Raw genomic sequence first — 19,754 nt, 5'->3', positions numbered from 1 at the left:
CCCAAACCACAGTCCTACTCGTATACTCAAGCCAACTATTGCCTTTACTAATTCCCTCTCCACTGGGAGGGACTTGCTTGGGCAAGAGAAGTGGGTGAAACAGAGGGTCTTCACTCCCATGAATATAAACTCTGCTTTCCCATTGCATGCACAGCACCCTCTCCACTCCTGAAGCAGGAATTTGGTTTCCTTTACCTCTTTCACAGCAGCTCAGGGCATTCAATGGCATTCACGCTGCAACACAGGGAATGGCCGGGGAAGGGAAAAATGGATTTAAGGAACTTCAGCCTAACACTGAGTGGGAGGTGCCTGGTGGCTTTGAAAGCTGCTCTTCCCATCACCACCAGCAGCTCAAATGACCTGGACAAGGCTGGACTTACATGTGGTGGAGCGTGCACCAGCCGCAGTGCGGGTCTCCGGAGCTCAGGCATTCCCCACAGGTCGTGTACTGCTCACAGGACTCCACAGGCACCCGGGACACCTGCAAAGGAAGCAACCACACAGCTCAGGGCTCCTTCTCCTTCTTTTGGCTTTACAGACCAGGCTGGACGGGGCTTTGAGCAACCTGGTCTACTGGAAGGTGTCCCTAGGAAGGAACTAGGTGAGCCTTAAGGTCCCTTCCAACCCAAACCATTCTGTGATTCTCTAAGTAACACAACAGTGTTTCACAAACTTCAACCAATTTGTTCCAACATCCATGCAGAATTCAGCCAAGAGCAGGAAGCACTGGGGTTGGAGCCATGGAGTCACTGCATCCCTTGGGTGCTGTTAATCACAGAGCCCAGCTCCCTCCTGGCGCCCGCTCACCAGGAGCCCTCCCGACCTCCCTGCCCAGAGATGCTCCCGTAATGGAAGCTGCGTCCTCTCCTCCCTGATTTACAGCCTGCTGTCTCACACGTGCCACGGGGAAGCTGCCTCAGGGAGGAAAGCTGGCAGGGAACAAAATCCCTTGGGATATCGCAAGTTGGAAGCTTATTCAGCTCATGACTTGCTCCTCCTTGGCCACCCTGAGCCCTTCCAGCACCAGCATGGACTTATGCTTGTTTGGAACACACACACACACACACACACACACACTGACCCTGGCAAAACTCCCTCCAGGTTGCCTATCTCTCCCAGGCAAGAGATTCCAGAGCAGAAGAAAGAGGGAAGCCCATGAGGGAACACCAGCCCAGGTTACTGCTTCAAATCTCCTCTTGCACTTAATCATACACCCCCACAACATCCCTGTGTGATGCTGAGGTGTAGCATGGTCCTGACCCATTTATCAACACAGAAAACCCCAAAGGCTCCAAAATGACACCAAGCTTTAACCATGGGTCATTGCTTGACTCCAGTGAAGAAATGCCACTTTAACCTTTCCAACCCATCCCTTGCCACTTCCAGCGGGCATGGGATGATTGCACCTCCTGTTCTGACGCTGCCCTCCTGCGTTAACCCATTCCCACTTCAATCCACTTCCATCCCTATTATCCAATAGTGTAAATAATTATTGCTCCCCTCAGGCCCTGGGAGCAACTGCAACTGGCTGAAACTAAACCAACTGCGGGCACTGCACTCGCTCTGTCCGTCAAAACAGCACCCGGCTCCCAGCAGCTGGGGTGCGCGGGGTGAAAGGAGCAGTGTCTTGCCAAACAATGGCCACTTTCATGCCAAGTGCTGTTGACACAGTGAGAATCCAGTTCCTCTCTAGAGATGACACCAATAGGGCTGCTATTCTTCTTGTTTCCTACTCAACAGCTTCTCCTAAAACAAGAATCGCATGTGGATGCGCAGGGCTGGGGTGGTTTGGTGCTGGGATGAAGTCTGTGGACAAGCACAGGGCTCAGCTCAGGGATGCTAAGAGAAAAGCAGCCCTGGAGCACAGAGAAGCTGTGGCTAAAGACCTCAAAGCACTTCACAGACATGGTGGGAGCAAACCCACCAGCCTGGTGTCAGGATCAGCCTCCCTGGGGTGTCTTCCAAACCAAATGAGCACCCATGGAGGCTGTGGTGGCTCTCAGCCACGGGAGACACCGGCCAACACAGGATGCATCAAGGGAAGTCACTGGGTTTCCTCTAGGATGTGCTCAGCATGTTGAGCTGTCTTGGGGGGTGGACACCCCAGAGCTGAGGACACCCCTGAAATCATTGGGCATTGCTGATCCCCCACCTCCTCCCCACCATGTGAGACTTGACAGGATCTGTCCCTGTGATTTATATGCAGCTCAGGGACTTGCTTCATGTTTGTGAGGAGCAGGATGCTCTTGCAGCACTCTATAAATAACAGAGAATTTGAATTATATGAATAACAGTTCATTATGGATGATTTTATGTTAGGCATTTGGGTTCTTTTCCTGCACAGAAGCTGTGGCTTTTGTGGTAACTCTTTAAAAATGACATAGACATTTTGAACAACACCTGGAATCGCAGTTTCTAACCCAGAAGGGACTATTTGATCCTTTCTTTGTGATGCCTACAAAATGCAAGGCAGAGAACTTCACCCCTTCATCTCTTTGCAAGAGTCAGTGCCTGGTGCCTGATGCAACCAGGGCAAAGGCATCACCTCAGCTGGGGGACCTGCTCTGACCAAGAACAGTCACAGGATCCCTCTTGGTCAGCAATGCTGTAGCCCTGGCTCCTTAGATAACTCCCGTAGTCCTGGCTGGAGGAAGGCCTAAGACTCTGGAGGAGAATAAACCACCTGCTTTTCTCTAATACTTATGGCCATGACTTTGAAATTCACCCTTCATGAAAATTAATGCCTGAAACCCCGCACTGCTCCAATACCCAGATCAACATTTGAATGAAGAAGTTCAAAACCATGATGAACAGAAGGCACTGAAGTATCTGCATGCATGAAAAAGATTTGGGGGTCTGCACTATGCGCCCTGCTCTGCAGTACCAACCCATCATCAACCACCCTTCCCATCCATGATCCACATACTGAAAATAGTCCAACCCTCTAACAAACATGTTTCATTTTAACAGGAGAACAAGACAAATCCCATTAAAGAGTAGGATATATCCATATCTTATCCCATACCTATCACAAACACAGAAGACTGAAAGCTCTATTTCCTTCAGAGACAGTAAAGAAGTAAAGCTCAGATGTGCTTATTCTTCCTGACGGCAGGCTGGAAAGCTTTACATATTTTTAAGCTGTTCTCTGCCAGCTTAACTATCATTATGAGACCAAAGCACTTGTGTGTGCGACACGGAACATCAATGCCTGTAGGTGGAAGGAAAAACAACATGGATCAGGGTGGAGGACACAGACTCCCAAGTCCAAGAGCTTCACCCCATACTCCTTTCAGCCACAGGCTGCCATCAAGGAGAAGACAAGAGGGAAAAGGCAAAGGAGCAGCTGATAAGGAAGGAAATAGTAACAAAATGAGACTAAAAAGCACTGAAGGGAAAACCAGAAGGAAAGACAGAAAACAGAAGAGGGATTGCTGATAGTTTCTGGTATGGCTGCTGCCATAAACACAGTTGCCTGCATACGATCATGGAATGGCTTAGGATGGAAGGGACCTTAAAGCTCCTCCAGCTCCACCCCCTGCCATGGGCAGGGACACCTTCCACTAGAGCAGCTTGCTCCAAGCCCCATCCAATCCTGCCCATGAGCTCTGCAGTATCGGCACCGTGCACCCATGGCTCTCAAAGGCTGAGAGCAGGAATGGAGTGGGTGCAGCCACCAAGTACTCGCTCAGTAACCCCAGATCACGGCCACCCTGGGTCCTGCCCAGCCCCGCTCTGATGGCCACAAGCACTGCTGGCATCCTCATCCCAGCATCCTGGTCCCAGCGGGCACCAGCACCTCGCAGCTATGCATAACCAATGTGACTCCCATCTGTCACAGCCTGGTCTGTTTGCTGTCTCCTCCTTGCCAGCCCCAGGGGCAGCTCTGTGTGCAGCAGGACAGTTTACTGGGAAAGGGCTTTGGGTTTCAGGGTTTAGTTTTTCCATGCAAAGTCTTCTCATAGTTTACATTGAAGAGGTAAGTCAGGGGAATGCTCCTGGCACTCACAGCAAACACCTGAGAAGGTCTATCACCACTGCAGGAGTGTATTCCCCACCCCAGACAAAGCCCTGTTGCCTGCACTGAACTCATCCACGATCTCCTGTGGTACCCAGAGCAGAGCTCCTGACGCCAGCTCCCATCCTTGCATCCAATGAGTACTTGCAGACCTCACAGTCATGCTTGAGCTTCTGAAAGTGAATGATGGTTTTGGATGTCTGAGATTTCTGCTCTAGCTACCAGAAACAGGAGGTGAGAGGTCCTGAAGCCACACAGAGCCATGCAGGAATGTTCCAAATGCAGCCTCAAGCCCTGCACCTCTCCCTGCAGAGCCTGGAGATGCCTGCAGAGCCACGATACCTCTGCTGAAGCAGGCAGCAGGTCATTTTGGGGATAAGGAAGGACAGGAGCTCCACATCACTATGGTCACAGCAAATGCAAAGTGATAAAGCAGTTCAGCAGAGCTGAGGAGCATCTGCTTGAAGGACAAGAGCCAAGAAACCAACACTTCAGGGGAACTTCCTTACTCCTGAGGGCAGAACCCTCCTCCCGGCAGCCCGATTGCTACCTCTTCCTTCTACCCATGCCGACACAAACATGCTTCTCAATAACCAGGTGATGAACTCTCAGTGCTGCTTTCCTCGACTGCCTGACCCATAACATCAGCAAAAAATAGACCCAAAAAATCAATACAAGCTCTCCAAACCACATGAATCCACACTTTGCCAGCCCCAGAGGAGCCGAAAGGGCAAGAATCCAGGTCCAAATAAATAAACATCTAAAACACACACATGAAGCCAAGTTTCCATTGTTCATGCTTGCTACCAGTACAGGGCTCTGACCTCCATGGCTGGAGACAGCCCTAGGGCAGCCCCATGGCCACGGCCCACTGCCCACAGACCCCTCAGGGGGCTGGGGTTCAACCAGAAAATCTATTTTTAATGACTTCGGGGAGTGCAGTAGAGATGCCAAGTAGCGCAGTGTAATTAAAGCTATCACTCAGTGAGCCCAAAGTTGATGAACTTCCCAATGAGGTTTTATTCTTCATTCATGAGAAAACCACCAGGTTTTGCTGCTGTGGGAGACATGGAGACGTGTGGGAAGGAGCAAGGAGGACTCATCGGTTCCAGCCGTTAACGTGTCAGGGTAACAGAGCTGGGGAAAATAAAGTCAAACTTCCTCAGAAGCTTCTGACAGTCTTCTTCCCACTGTTTCTCCGCCCTGCGTCTCCATGCACAACTGTTCAAGTCTAGCATCAAGTCATAGAATCACGGAACAGTCTGGGCTGGAAGAAACCTTAAAGCTCATCTAGTTCCTTCCTAGGGACACCTTCCACTAGAGCAGGCTGCTCCAAGCCCTGTCCAACCTGACCTTGAACACTGCCAGGGATAGGGCATGAAGTCCTCCTGTGGTACTGCTTCTGCCAAGGAGAAATCCAGCATGTAGGTCTGTGGAGGACTTGTTGCTCTGCTGAGCAAGACCTGTGGGTTCAACATGCCCCATAACGTAAGAGAAATCCTACCTGCAAAAGATTTATTCTTGACTGGAGTAGATCCAGTGGAGATCTTGGACACACTAAGGCTGATGCCAGCAAGCATGGAACCCCATGGGATGCAGCCACTCCACTGTGTGGGGCAGAAGCCAGGACATAGGGGAAGAAGGCAAAGGGATAGGGGTGTTGAGGAGCATCCCCAAAGCACTATCAAGCCCCCGAAGGCAGGAATACCTGCTCCAGCCATCAATCCCTGGAACATGAAGGTGTGCACCCATAGCAGTGGGTGAGGGGGAGTTCTGACAGGCCCCAGCTCTCCTCTCCCACGCTGCTCAGCAGAGGAAGGATCAGGAGAGCTGCGGAGGGGCTGTCAGAACCACATCAACGCCTGGAACTTTTGGCAGAAAAGCAGCGAGTGGGAGAGGGCTCCGAGACAATGTTTCCATGACTACAAAGGGATTATTTAATTACAGCGCTGCAGATGCATGCGGAGAAAGTCCCTTCGACTCTGATCCAAGCAACCTGTCCAATGAGTTTGCCTTTACCGCTGTAAGAATCTCATCAGCATCTTATGAGGACAAGGTGTGTTTGAGCACAGGAGACCTGAGAGCTTTCCTAGTGCCACCACACCTTCTTGTCTCCATGTACAGCACTAGGCTCCTGAGGGAGGTGATGAAAGGCAAGGCAGGCTCCTCTGGGGAGCAAGCAAGGAGTGAAAAAGCAGCAAATGCCCCAAAGTAAGGTTTGAGCAAGCTGTAAAATCATCCTCAAGCCAGAGCTTCTTCCATCCAACCCAGCATGACTTGGCCTTGGAGCAGACTCATGTTCTGACATACAGGCTCCTATAGATAAATGCTTTCCCATGGTTTACCATGATCAAGTTAATCATTGCATCAGTATGGAACATCTGAGCGAGATCTGTTGGAATAACAAAGTGGCAGGCAGAGATCGCACCCCCACTCCCAGAGCAGCAGTGTCTTGTAAACCTGAAGGAGGAGAAATGGGTTTTCATCTCAAACATGGACAGTTCACTGAGTGCTTGGTCTGTTCAACCCAGCAGCTCCTCCTCTGCCCTTGCCAGCAATAATGTTGCCTCCTGGACTGGGTATCACAGTCTAGTATCAGGTAGTAGACTCATGGAATAGTTTAGGTTGGAATGGATCTTAAAGCTCACCCAGTTCCAACCGCCTGCCATGGGCAGGGACATCTTCCTCGCATCCCAGAGTGCCTTAGCAGCATTGATTCTCCCTCCTGCTTTCCATGGATCATTTGCATATGGGGAGCAAGGGGCTGGGAATGCACAGCCACTTCTATCGGTGAGCAGGCCAGCAGGAAAACCTTGTGCACGTACAAGATCAGGAAGTGATTCTTTCATCTCCAGTGTAGAAATCAAAGCCCTGGCTGAAGGATTTACACACGCTTCTGGAATCAGCAAATGCAGCAAAACCTACGGATTGAATAATTAGGTCAAACCTGACCACAGAGGTGCAGCCACATGCTCACTCCAGCTCCCCTGTAGTGCTGCATCCCACACTGCTCCTGTCCTGCGTGGTGCAAATGGGACCCTCAGCACACTACCTGTCTCACCTGGGACGCTAAACTGCTCTGTTCTGCTGCAGAACTGACTCGCAGAAGCTCTACTTGACAAGGAAAAGGGGTAATGTGATAAATGTGCACACGCACTAATAATGAGGAATGAGATGCTAAAGGTCTCCATCAGGAAAACGAGGTTAGGCTGCAACACATCCACGCCCTTCCTTCCCTGGAAAACCACCGTGCCTCAAGGGAGCTGCAGTTTTGCTCTTGACTGCAAACTAAATGTTTAAATGTGTTTCTGGAGATGAGGCTCTTTCCAGGCATGCTGCCTGGACATGCTCCACAGCAGCTCCTTGGCCTTGCTCCGCATGTCAGGACGAGGAGCTGATGCATCCGCAGTGGCTGCGTGGCCCATCCCATCATCCCTGCAGGGCAACATCACTTCTGCCATCAGAAGTGGCTTCTTGCTGCGTTGGCATCATCTTCTAACCAACAGCACCCTGCCACAGCCCCCCCCAGCCAACAAGCAGTGCCCTTTTCAGTGCAGCACTGATTGAGTCCAGGCCTCAGGGGAACCAATTACTAAGGATAAAACAGGAGCAGCTTTCCAAAATTCCTGGGCTCAGGTGGGGATCAGTCCAACGCAATAAACTTTCATCTCGCATCAGTTCCCGGCCTCTGCGTTCAGTGCTTTGCCTTGCTGCCATGTAACTCACTGCGCACTCCCTGCAGGCATTTAAAAGTTTTAAGAGAAGCTTAGAAAAATTAATTAAGGTGAATAATTACCAAGTGCCTGATTCTTTCCCTCTCTGTTTTGCAAAGGAAGTGGCAAAAAATAGAATTCGGCAGAATTCTGGAGTTCTAAGCAGTGTAATTAGGTGTTCAACCAACACTTACAATTGGGCTGTGCTTATTAAAATTACTGTTTTAGTCAGAGCATTGCCAGAGAGTCATTAGCAACACAATGGTTTGATTCCCAGGGACTCTAATTAGACTTGGACGCCTCACAGCACTGGGATACCCGGGATGCCCGGCTCTGATGCCCACTCCACACTACAGGTGATGCCTGGCAGCATCACCAGGACCCAGACAAGGCTTCCCCGGCGCTTCCCAGCCCTAGGAGGAAGAGCTAGGCCAGGGGATGGAGCCCCAGCATCAGACAACGTCAAGAGGATCTGGATGGAGCTCTAACTTGGTGCTTACTTGGTCTGCAGCACTGATACAAGCACCACAGTGGTGGGTACCAGCTGCATGGATGCAGCTTGCTCCACCTTGAAATCAAAGAACGTGCTGTTCAGTTTGCCCCAGCACAGATGTTCTGGGGGGTCAACGCTGCAATGTACATCCCTGTAGCCCTCATCAGCACTTCCCAGCCTTGGTGTTAAGAAGCACCTAACGAGTGAAAGTGAGGGTACCTTGGAAGAAGCACTTATAAACAACAGCCCTGCTCCAAGCAGCTTCTTAATACGGGTTTAGAAATGATGGAGGCTTCAAAGGAGGTGTCAGTGCACTCTCCGTGTCAGAGAAGGGAGCTCCATGCTCTGAAACACAGACATCCAGATCTGTTATGAAAGACCTAAATCTCAGCGGTGTGTATCACAGGAAAGCTCAGTGCCTGCTGCTTGCAAGTGCCTTCAGCCGTCTGTTTTTCCTCTCTCCCCATAAAAACCACATGCCAGACAGCAGAGGCCCCTTCCCCCAAGCTGCTAGCCTAGAACTCATGAATTCAGTTAAGTTGTTAAAAAGGATTGTGGCAGGCTAAGATAAAACAGGGGAGTTTAAAATGACAAACAGACTCCTAAATGGGATTAGAGTCTTAATGAAAACAGTAATGAATGAATGAGGCAACCAAATATTACCCATTAATATTAGACAGATAGCTTAGATCCCTAGGCACTGCATTTAAAAATGACATGACATTACTTCAATTACTCTGCATTGATAAATAACAAGGCCATATTTACTGTTAAAACACATTTCCTCCACCCTCCCCCATGCTTGCTTTGGCTTCTGCCTCCCAAGAAGGAGAGCAGACCATTGAGAGGATGAAATAATGCTGGAAGCTTCCATCGCTTCCCTGCTCTCTGCAGGAGACCTGGGCTAGCCAGCATCCACTGCACATGGATTCCAGGGCACCTGCTCCAGAGGACCAGTCCCATTAGTCCCAATTACTCCCATCAACTACTTCAGCTCTTGAATTTCTGTGCAAGAGCCAAAGCAATCACCGCCGATTCACTTAAACCCCAATGTCGCAGCATCCTTCCATCTCTCTCCACCTTCACTTGCTGCTGGATACAGCTGCTCAGCATCCTCCTTTCCACATGGGGAAAGTGAGATTAACCTGATCAGAGGCCTCTTCTAATGAAGAGATCATAGATGGATAATTCCTGGGTGCTTGGGTGCATTTACATGCTAATGATGAAAGGCACTCTGGTAAAGGTAATGTCAAGAAGAATCCCTTGTCCTTGCATCCCAGCCTCCAGCCCAACCATCTGTTCTCTGGGTTCAGGAAAGCCCTGGAGAACAGGTTGCTGCTAGGAAAGCTGCAAAACATCCTTTCCAGCTCTGCTGCCTTGGCTTGTGAACCTTCATGCCTGGGTGAAGTCTTCTCTATGTGACTAAGGACACCTCTCAGTAGATGCTGTGCTCAGAGCTGGATGGCCAGCCTAGCTGACAGGGTAACCAGAGCACAACGGTAAGCACACCAATGTTGGTGTGTCAAATCACTGATGCTTTGCTGCTATGGGATCTTAAATAGCTTTGCAAAGAAAATCCCACAAACCCAAACAAACCCTCATTTATATCAGAAACCAAGAAAACCATCAAATATCTCAGAAACCAAGAAAACCATCAAATATCTCATTTCAGAGGTACCAGAGGAGCAACCTGCAGAAAAAGCACAGAGCGGATCGCTACCAGATCCAGAACTGAGCATGGAGGATTCACTCAGTGTGGGAATGAGGGGCAGGAGGGCTGTGTGTACCATGCAGATATAAATTAACACTCCAGAAAGACAACAAACCCCAGTCTTTGTGCTTTCCCACTCCGAAACAAGCAGTAAAGCAGGAGAGTGAAAAGGGAGGAATGCAGAGAGTTCTTCCCACAGCTTGGGGGTTGGATGACCTTTCCAATACTGTACCTGTATAAATCTTATTTAATGAAATCATTAAAGAAAAAAAAAAGGAATAAATGAAGGTTAAATCATTCCCTGCAGCAGATTTACACTGAAAACAAAGTCTGTTCAGCCTGCGGTTGGTTTGCACAACAGGCCTTTAACATTCCTTTCCTAACTACTAGGGTGACTCCTGACCAGCTAACCACAAGATGAGTGATAGGAGCCCACGAAGCCAAAGGCAACTTGCCAAGACAGAGGCAAAAGAAACAGCCCCAGCCCGGGGTTTACTTTAAACACACAATTAGGGGTTTCGCTGGGTCACAAGTCACAGCACGGTGGTTTTCACCCATCAAACCTTCCCCACAACATTCCCCTCCTTTGGGACATGACTTCATTTTCAGTGCCACCAGCAAGTCAGCACTTTAAACACCCACTTCCCCTCCCTTTGCACACCGCAGAGCAAACACCACTGCCTGTGGCTTGGAAGTGCCCCTGGGAAACTGGGAAAACTAATCCAGGGCCTCCCATTATCTGAAATAAAAAAGCTGGAATGGATTCTGTAGCCAGAGAAGGCTGGGCAAAGAGTTCAGCTTTCATCTTTACCTGCTTTTCCTTGGGCTGCTGTTTTGCCGTATGGGAGAAGGGGAATCAAAAGGCAGCACAGGGGCTATGGCACTGCTTTTCTGAAAGGCAGAGGTGATCTAAGCTCAGAGCTTATACAGAAACCTCAGAATTGCTGCATTAACGCTCCCAGCGCTGCAATGCTAAGTCACTTGTCCCCAGAAGCCATATCAGCTCCTGCTGTAAACAGTTACTTTGACATTAGCTTCTTACTGTTCGGATCCAGCACCTCAAAACGGTGGCATTTGGGGCAAATAATGCCATGAAACTATTTGTGCTTCATCAGAGCCTGAGGAACTTCTGCATAGATTTCCATAAATATCCCCGGCGTCAGTGCAGCACCAGACCCAACAGACTGCGAGGGGGATCCTGCAGCCTGCTGCCGAGTCTACCTACAGCTCGGCTCAGGGAGAGCTATAGGGCAGAAAGGGCTCTGAATCCACAGAATAAACAGGCTATCATGACAGTTGGTAGCCTTCAGATTCTGGTGAGGCTGCAGATGAGGGGGAGATCCCTCCCAGCTCTCAAAAGGGGCAACTCATTGCCCCAGGAGGCTGGAAGTAGATGGCACTGAACAGACTTGCAGAGATCAGTTCATTAAGGCCAACTCGGGATTGCCAAAAATCCCAGTGAGGATGCACCAGGAGAATCACAGACAACCAGGTTGGAAAAGACCTTGAAGCTCATCCAGTCCAACCATTCCCAGCACTGCCAAGGCCACCCCTAACCCACGGCACTGAGGTCCTCGTCTCCACGCTGTGTGAACACTTGCAGGAACGGTGACTCCAGCCCTCCCCTGGGCAGCCTGTTCCAATGCCTGAGCACCCTTTGGGGCAGCAATTGTTCCTAATACCCACCAGAAGGAATAGTGGCTATGTGACCTGCTTTCTGTCTCCTGCTCTAGCAGGGTATGGGGCACAGGGAGCCACCACAGTGGTTCTTACTACCTACTACATGAAAAAGATGAGGCTACCAATGCTTCTAGCATTATGTTTTTCAGCTGCAAACCTCTCATGGGAGGCGAATCCCCACCTGGATAAGGTGGAAAAAGATCTTGCCTCCCATCAGCTGCCTTCCTGCTGGAAGCCTGCACCAGAGCTGCTGCTCCAAGGGCATTTCTCTGCAGGGTAGCTGGCAAGGCACAGGGTTAATGGGCCCACTCCATGTGTGACCTCTCTCTGAGAGCTTCTAATTACCAAGCTCAAGGAAAAGGGGCAGCCAGCAAGCAGCCAGATCCCATCACTCGAGCCAGCCCTTGCTGATGTGATCGATCATAGCCCACTAGCAATGGGAAAGGCTTCACCACTGGGTAGAGGCTGATGTCTCTGGGTAAGGCATCTTCCCCCATCCTACCTGCACGTGAAGTGAGCTAATCACAGCCAAAGCCACCCTGGGAGAAACAGGAGCATCAGCAGGTCCCTTCCTCCAAAAGGGAGAGCAGCTTGGGGGGGCATGAATAAATAATGCTGCTAATGAAAAGATGCCTGCGCAGCCCCGGCGCGGTGGAGGAGGCAGAGCAATGACTCTATTTCTGATGCACCGGCAGGCTGACAATTGGCAAATGAACCTCTGCAGTTATGTGTTTCCCCTCTTTATTCTTTCCTCATAAAACTGGCAGGAACAGGGGTAGGGAAGGGATGCTGGCGGCAGCTGTGTTCAGTATGAAAAATGAGCAGCATATGTATGGGAGGCAGCTGGAGCCCAGCGATGGACCTCACCACTTGCTCCTTGCCACACTGGTTATTTCCCTTTCTCCAGAGGGGCCCTGTGCTTAACCCTTGCCTTGCTCCATTGCTGAATGTACCACGACGGAGCAAATCAAAACCAGGGACCTGAGCTGCACCTGATGGTCACCAGCACAGCACGTCCTGAACGGCAGCGTGTTCCCTACATTTCTGGCGTGCCCAGGGGCTTCAAGAGAAGTCGTAGCCCTTCTGGAATGGGCAGCATGTGTACACACAAAACAATAGGGCACAGCTGCTGCCAGAAGCAGATGAAACATTATCCTCCGTTTAAGGATGAGAGCAGTGGAATGGGGCACAGCACGAGGGCTGCAGCCTTGGCTCGAGAACTGTGGCCATTCCCTGGCTGCCTCAAGGAAGCTGCTGCTCTTCCTACAAAGCCTGTTAAGATGAAGGCCTCTGCACATCACTTTCTAGCAGCAGGGACAAGCTCTGCAGCAAACTCGCCCCTAAACGCTTGGGGACCAGTGTCCTGATGCCACCTCCTGTCTTCTGCCCACCATGGAGGCAGAGCTGGAGCTCCCTCTGCCCTACAGCATCTCCCCATCCCCTGGCCACTTGCCACCCCCGGCACGCACGGGGACATGGAGGCCACATTTTGTTTACCCTCCATGCTCAGAAGGAGGCCCTGGGCTGCACAGGGGGACGTGTCTCACCACCCACCTTCAAAGGGGCTTCACGTGGCCAACTGGCCGCGGCACAGCAGGGTGGGCAGCGCCGCATCTGCCCGCTGCGAACAGACCCGCGGGCTGTGCTCCGCCACAACGCGGGCTTTGTTCGCGGTGCTGGCACGTCCGAGGGTGTCAGTGACACTGAAAAGCTTTGACTGGTCCTTTCTGTTTGTTTTCTTGGCACATGCGAGGATCATTTCAATGGCCCAACCCCGGCTCTGCCCCCTGCACCTCGCGTGTGACTGACATGATGATTCAACAGCAGCTCTGCCCAGCGAATGGGCTGAGCAGAAAATGAGTTTCCAGCTCCTATGATGCCCACCCACCTCTCTGCCTGCTTTCAGAGAGTATTCAAATGGTTTGGGTTGGAAGGGACCTTAAAGCTCCTCCAGCTCCAACCCCTGCCACTGGCAGGGACACCTTCCACTGGAGCAGCTTGCTCCAAGCCCCTGTGTCCAACCTGGCCTTGAGCACTGCCAGGGATGGGGCAGCCACAGCTTCTCTGGGCACCCTGTGCCAGCGCCTCAGCACCCTCACAGGGAAGAGCTTCTGCCTAAGAGCTCATCTCAGTCTCCCCTCGGGCAGGTTAAAGCCATTCCCCTCGGCCTGTCCCTACAGTGAGCTTTGGGGCAGTGCTGGGGGAGATTCATTCCGTGCAGCCATCCCAGACCTGCACACAAGCAACCCTCTGTTCCCCATCCTCTGAACCACTTCAGGGTTCTTCAAATGTTTTAAATACTACAGGAACCTAGGAGGAAACTCACAGGCACGACTGGTTTGTGTGATTTTATAGAGCCTTGAAAAACCAAAGCATCTGAATGCCCCAAGTAGCTTTAAAGGTCACAGAGTCACATCATTACTGCTTTCACAGCCTGACCATGGACCTGCTGCTCATGTGCTCCAAGAACACTGCCATAATCTCCATGGCTTTTTAGTAAGTATTGCTCTCTAACTACATTACGCTGTCCTTGCCAGTCAATTTTCTGCTACTCCATCACTTTCCCATTTGTATATCATTACATACGGCTGTCAAAAATAATTTAGGAACCTGACCACCAGTGTGAGAAATGAACCCTCCTAAGTATATCCCAAACTCTCTAATTCGAAAAGAAAAAGAGCTTTAAGCCCTCTCCCCCCAAGAAGAAAACCACTGTCCCGTGGCAGTTGTAGCACAGCAGCCCTGCTATCACAGGCACACAGGATGGTGAGGGGGTGGTCACCAGAAAGAACATCTTAGGAGACTACACAGCAAAGCTTCAGGGGCTACATCAAAGCTGCCGGAACACGAGGCTGGTTCCATGGTTCTGTGGTTCTAAGGTGTCATCTTTGCCCACAGCACAGCAAGTACCTGCTGCACACCCTCCACCCAGAGCACCATGGAGCAGGATGGGCTGGAGTTCAAGATGCTGTTTGCATTGAAGCCCCAAGACAATACGTGTGGTTTATTCCAGTTTTCTACTCTGAACAAGGCATTTTACTTCTCCCATAGGGATGAGCATATAGAAGGTACCAGACAACCTTCTGGGCTGACCCTGCTCCTGGTAACCTTGCACATCTTGCCCTACGATAAGGTGCCAGACTTGCTCTCTTAAATGAAGAGAGAAGAAGAGCAAATTTAGACAGACAGGAGCACCACTGCTCCTCTGTCCTGACTCCCAGGCTGTGAAAGCACATGGGATGGCTGGGCTCTGGGGCTGCAGGCAGGGAAAAGGCAGAGGCGTCGAGGGATGCACCTCTGCCCATATACATACCCAGCAGAGGACAGGGGCATGAGAGCACAGGCTGGGTGAGTCTGCAAAGCAAACCCCACGTGGCAAGGAGGTGGTGAAGTGATGGCACAGAGCAAGGTTCAGCTCAAGCCCTGTTGCCTGCTCTGATCATGGAATCATAGTATGGTTTGGGTTGGAAAGGACCTTAGGATCATCCAGTTCTACCCCCCTGCCACGAGCAGAGACACCACACATGAAACCATGTCACCCAAGACTTTGTCCAGCCTGCCCTTGAATGCTGTGAGGGATGGATGCTGCCATCTTCTGCACGTATCAAAATGACAAAGACATCAGGCCCTCAAAGCCTAATTGAAGAAAAATTGAAAATCCGAAGTGGCACGAAATATTATTTTCTAAATAAAATGCATTCAGTTCCACAACATAAGGCTGTAAAGCATTAAAAAAGATTTCAGTTAGAGTAGGAAAAAAGTATTCAAACCTTCAGAGACTTCATTATAGGCAGAGGATGCCCTCTATTCTTTGGGACAGACAGGAGATAAAGCGAATGCAAAACAATGCAAATCTTTCCAGCAGCCTGTGCTGTCCCAGAAGGGCCTGGATGCTGCTGCACTACTGGATTTCCATCTCAGCTGTTGCAGGCAGCCCCTACTGAGGGCTGTCTGTGTCCCACTTCCACTGATTTCTTCCCCAGTGAATGGCCCAGGTTGTTTTCAAACACAAGAAGTTTGTTTCACCAAAGCACATATCCATTAAATGCTGATGGCCTGAAACACTCCACCAACTTGTTGGGCAGCCCTCGTGCCCATGGCAAGGGAGTCCTCCAGCACCTCCCTTTGTGCTGCCCCAATGCCCGAGGTATCGTGCTCTGCCCTGGGCTGTCCCCATCCATTGCTGGGCACCAGCTCCCAGCCCTGCTGGCTTTGCTCCCTGCAGCAAAACCCAAGAGATGCTTGGACAACATAGAGCAAACCCTGAGCAAGGTCTAGAAAGAAGGGGAAAAGCTCCCCTGTGTCTATATGCATTAGGCAAGGGGGGTGAGCAAGAACAGATGAAACAAGAAAAAGCAGAGAGCAGAGCAATAAACACTTCTGCTTCAGTGTCTGCAGTGAGATGCTGCAGTGGGAAGGGAAGGCACAGTACAAGGATGGGCTTGAACATGAGGAATTAGAGATCTCTGAAGGTCCATGGACAGCAGCAGGCCCTGCATGTCAGGGTCTCCAAATCACCCCCATGACCTCCAGAGGAGCAGCATGTCCTGGAGCTGAAAGCAGAGCCTGCGTTACGACGTGTCCACCTCACCTTTGCATTCACAAACCCAGTAACACAGCAGATGCACTCAAACTCCAGCGAACACCACAACGGCCATCAAGCAGGGGACGACAAAGCCAATCGTATTTCACCCAGCAGGAGCTGGTAAACCCATGCTTAGAGCAACAAAGTCACAGCCAAACAAACATGACCCCAAGTGGGATCTATGGCTCTGGCAGGCACATTCTCAGCCTACACAAACAGGGAAAGATGAGATGCATTTATCTCAGATACTTCATTTCAACAGCTTTCCTTAACAGCTCTGGCCCCTTGAATTACTACATACTGCCAAGCAGGCTGCAGAGCGGGTTCGCAGTGGGGGAGCCAAACCTATTTACATGTCTGCTCCCCGTTTCCATAGGAGGATTAGAGACCAGGTGAGATTTCTTTGAAGAGAAGATAATTGCCATTGAAATCATTGAGGTGCAGAAGCAACAAATTGCTGACCCGCAGCTGATCTCAAACAACAGCGACAGCATCTCCACTCCACCAATAAATGCACACTCGCAATGGGGGAGAGGGGAGAAAACAGCCTACACATAACCCAAGATGGATTTATTCCAGCCTTTGCTATAAGGCTGAAAGCTGGGAAGCCAAATCCCTCTCTCCCAGGGTTTCATTAGCTGGGAATGGCTTTCTAACGAGATTTACACAATCTAGCCTGAAGCCTACACATTTTGCTCTGCACCCAAAGACAATAACAACAGGGAGCTAAGGAGATGCCTTCTTTTTCTGTGGTCACCCGTAATTCAAGGCCGTTACGCTGCTGCCATCAATGTGATTACACAGAGCACAAAAGTAAAATAAAAACCTGCCCTTCTGTAGCATTAAGCCTCCAATTTCAACTGACCCAAGCCAGGAAAATTTATAGTTATGTCCATTAGGAAAGGATAGGAAATTGCCAGCTGGGATCTAACTGACATTCTCACCTCTCCTTTCACCACCCGGCTGGGGTGAGCAGCTCCACTCCTGTGCAGTAATGAAGACCCATCCCTGCACAGGGGGGTGTTTCAGGGGGTCTCTCTGCAGATGGGACTGTGGTCCCAAGCCCCCCTGCACCCCTGTAAGGATAGGGAGAGCCCTAAGCCAGCCATCCCCTTCCAAATTTGGTGGATCAAGGTCCTTCATTGGATGGGATATAGTTTTCCGCATCCTCTGCTGCAGCGATTCAGCACCTATGCAAAGCCTAAACCCAGACCCCTCAATAACATGCTGCTGCCTTACAGGGATGCTTCTCCTACAAGTTCAACACTCCCTTCAGCATCCTGCCTGGAAGAGACAACAGAGAATGAGCTGGGGCAGAACCACAGAATGGTTTGGGTTGGAAAGGAGCTTAAGACCATCTAGTTCCAACCCCCTGCCACCTCCCACAAAACTGAGGCCACCAGCCTGGACCACGCTCACTGAAAGCAAATCCTAAAATGGAAAAACCCAGCCTGTCTTTGCCTAACAACTGGAGTGTGCACAGTCCTCTCTGCAGTCACAGGAACGCTGCTTCTGGCACAGCTCCTTCACTAACGCTGCTCTAGTGTGGTCAGCTCTTTTGGGATGGAAGGATTTTAAGCAGATTCCCTCTGTGGGCAGGACTGTCGGCTCACTCACACAAAGGCTCAGCCACACAAGGAAGAGTTATTTTTCAACACTCATCCTCCCTTCTGATTCCTCCCCAAATAAAAGAAAATACTTATCATCATGTTCTTATGGAGATATTAATAGCACCCAAGACACTGACAGTTGCCTGCCTGTGAGTCACTTCTTCAAGGGATGGGAAAAAGCCTGCAACAACTGTGGCTTGTTAGGAGACAATGAAAATATCATTCATGAACCATAGTGCTAAATACATCCTTCCTATGGCAGATCAGATGGAAGATGCTCACGTGTTTAGTGCATCCCCAGTGCAGCTGGGTCTAACAGGGGGAGACTCCACTCACAGCTGCAAACACCAGAAAAGAACCACAGCCTGGTTTGGGTTGAAGGGACATAAACCCTTGGGTTGGAAGGGACCTTAAAGCTCATCCAGTTCCACCACCCCCCTGCCATAGGCTGGGGCACCTTCCACTAGAGCAGGTTGCTCCAGACCCCATCCAACCTGGCCTTGACATTTTGACTCCCATCATCCCGGCTGCTAAGAGCACCTCCATGCTTGGGTCTTGTGTGTGGGCCCCTGTACTACTCAAATCCTCTTATTTATCTACTGGGATTCCAAACAGGTCTTTTTCAGTTATCTGAAAGCATCTCTGATGTCTTGACAACCTAATTCAGTCTCCTCCAGGTCTTTCAATACCACGAGTGGGAGAGCAGCAGGCACCATCCCGCCCATGCAATGCAAGTGACTCTGAGCTCTGAGCACTCAACTCGATTTCTGTTTGAAAGGAAACATGAATACTAATTAAACAACCATAAGGGCACAGAGCAGATAAATATGTGTTGCAAGGAAAACTGGAGAGACACACTCTGAAGTGGAGCCAGGGAGGGGAGGAGGCAACATGTCATTGGTTTTCATGGCATGACTTCAGAATAGTGCTTATCACTTAAAATACTCCTATCACCATCAGAACCCGGTCTTACACGAACACATTGGACTTCCACTACTGCCCTAAAACCTTCTTCTTCCTCCACTGACTTGAGCAATACACATTTGAAACACTGGCTTGCTCCGTAAGGCTGGGTAAAGCAGTATTGTACATGCCAGCTTCCAGCACGCTCCGAAATGCCCGTGCCAGCTCCTTTGCAACTGAGCAGCCCTCTGGGCTGCAGTCAGCATGCTGGAAGGGGAACATCATCTGAAGCAGAACGTTTTCCTGCCACCTCTTGGGTTAAAATAACCCCAAGTTTTCTCTAACAAGGAAAGGGGAGCAGTCATGGTGGGAAGACTGGGTTAGAATGGCCCTGCCTCTCTGTTCAGCCCTTGCAAACTCAGCAGAAACCTGGTTGAGGCCCTGCTCACAAAATACTCTGCCCCGCTTTGCCTGCACAGCCAAGGAACAGCAGAAATCCATGATGCTATTGGGTACGTACTTGGGAAGGACAGAGCTATGGAGATGCTCTGTATGACACGGGCATTTCAATGCAGAAATGGCAAGATCCCACCTGAACTTCAGTTTTTGCCATCAGAAGCAGCGTTTTGTCCCTGCCAGCGTTCAATGAGATTTTTGGGGAAAAAAATTCCCAATCTGGGAAGAATAAAACCCCAGAATCTGTTAGTATTCCCAGGCATCAGCAATGCTCACAGAATCTCATTTCAGACTCAAAGGCTGCAACAACAGATCACCCTATTGCTCAGTCAAGCCTGGAAACACACTGCTGGCTATGGCCACTTCCAGCTGCTTTGCTGGGGGGGGAACATGCTCCCCAAGCTCCTGAGGACTCGGCTGCTGCCTCCTCCTCAAGGAACATCCCCCCCATTGCAACAGGCACTTGGGGATTTACTGATGATGGCTAAATGCTTTCAAAGTGATTTTGTGCACTGAAATCCCATTTATCACACAATCATGGAATAGTTTGGGTTCAAGGGACCTTAAAGCTCCTCCAGCTCCAAC

At 50.4% G+C, this 19,754-nt stretch overlaps 1 protein-coding gene across 1 annotated transcript in view; it reads right to left on the bottom strand.

Annotated features, from left to right (window-relative positions):
• Positions 1-19,754, bottom strand: part of PLXNA2 (plexin A2) — a 244,365-nt gene that overhangs the window by 67,328 nt on the left and 157,283 nt on the right. The window contains exon 13 of the mRNA XM_062605617.1: positions 381-481. Coding sequence (XP_062461601.1) covers positions 381-481 — 101 coding nt within the window. The remainder of the gene's footprint in view (positions 1-380; positions 482-19,754) is intronic.

The sequence above is a fragment of the Pezoporus occidentalis genome, unplaced genomic scaffold (genome assembly GCF_034315485.1).
Source record: "Pezoporus occidentalis ecotype Australia unplaced genomic scaffold, CSIRO_AGI_Poc_V1 ctg92, whole genome shotgun sequence".
Classification (NCBI taxonomy): domain Eukaryota; kingdom Metazoa; phylum Chordata; class Aves; order Psittaciformes; family Psittacidae; genus Pezoporus; species Pezoporus occidentalis.
This window is presented reverse-complemented; position numbering and strand designations above follow the sequence as displayed.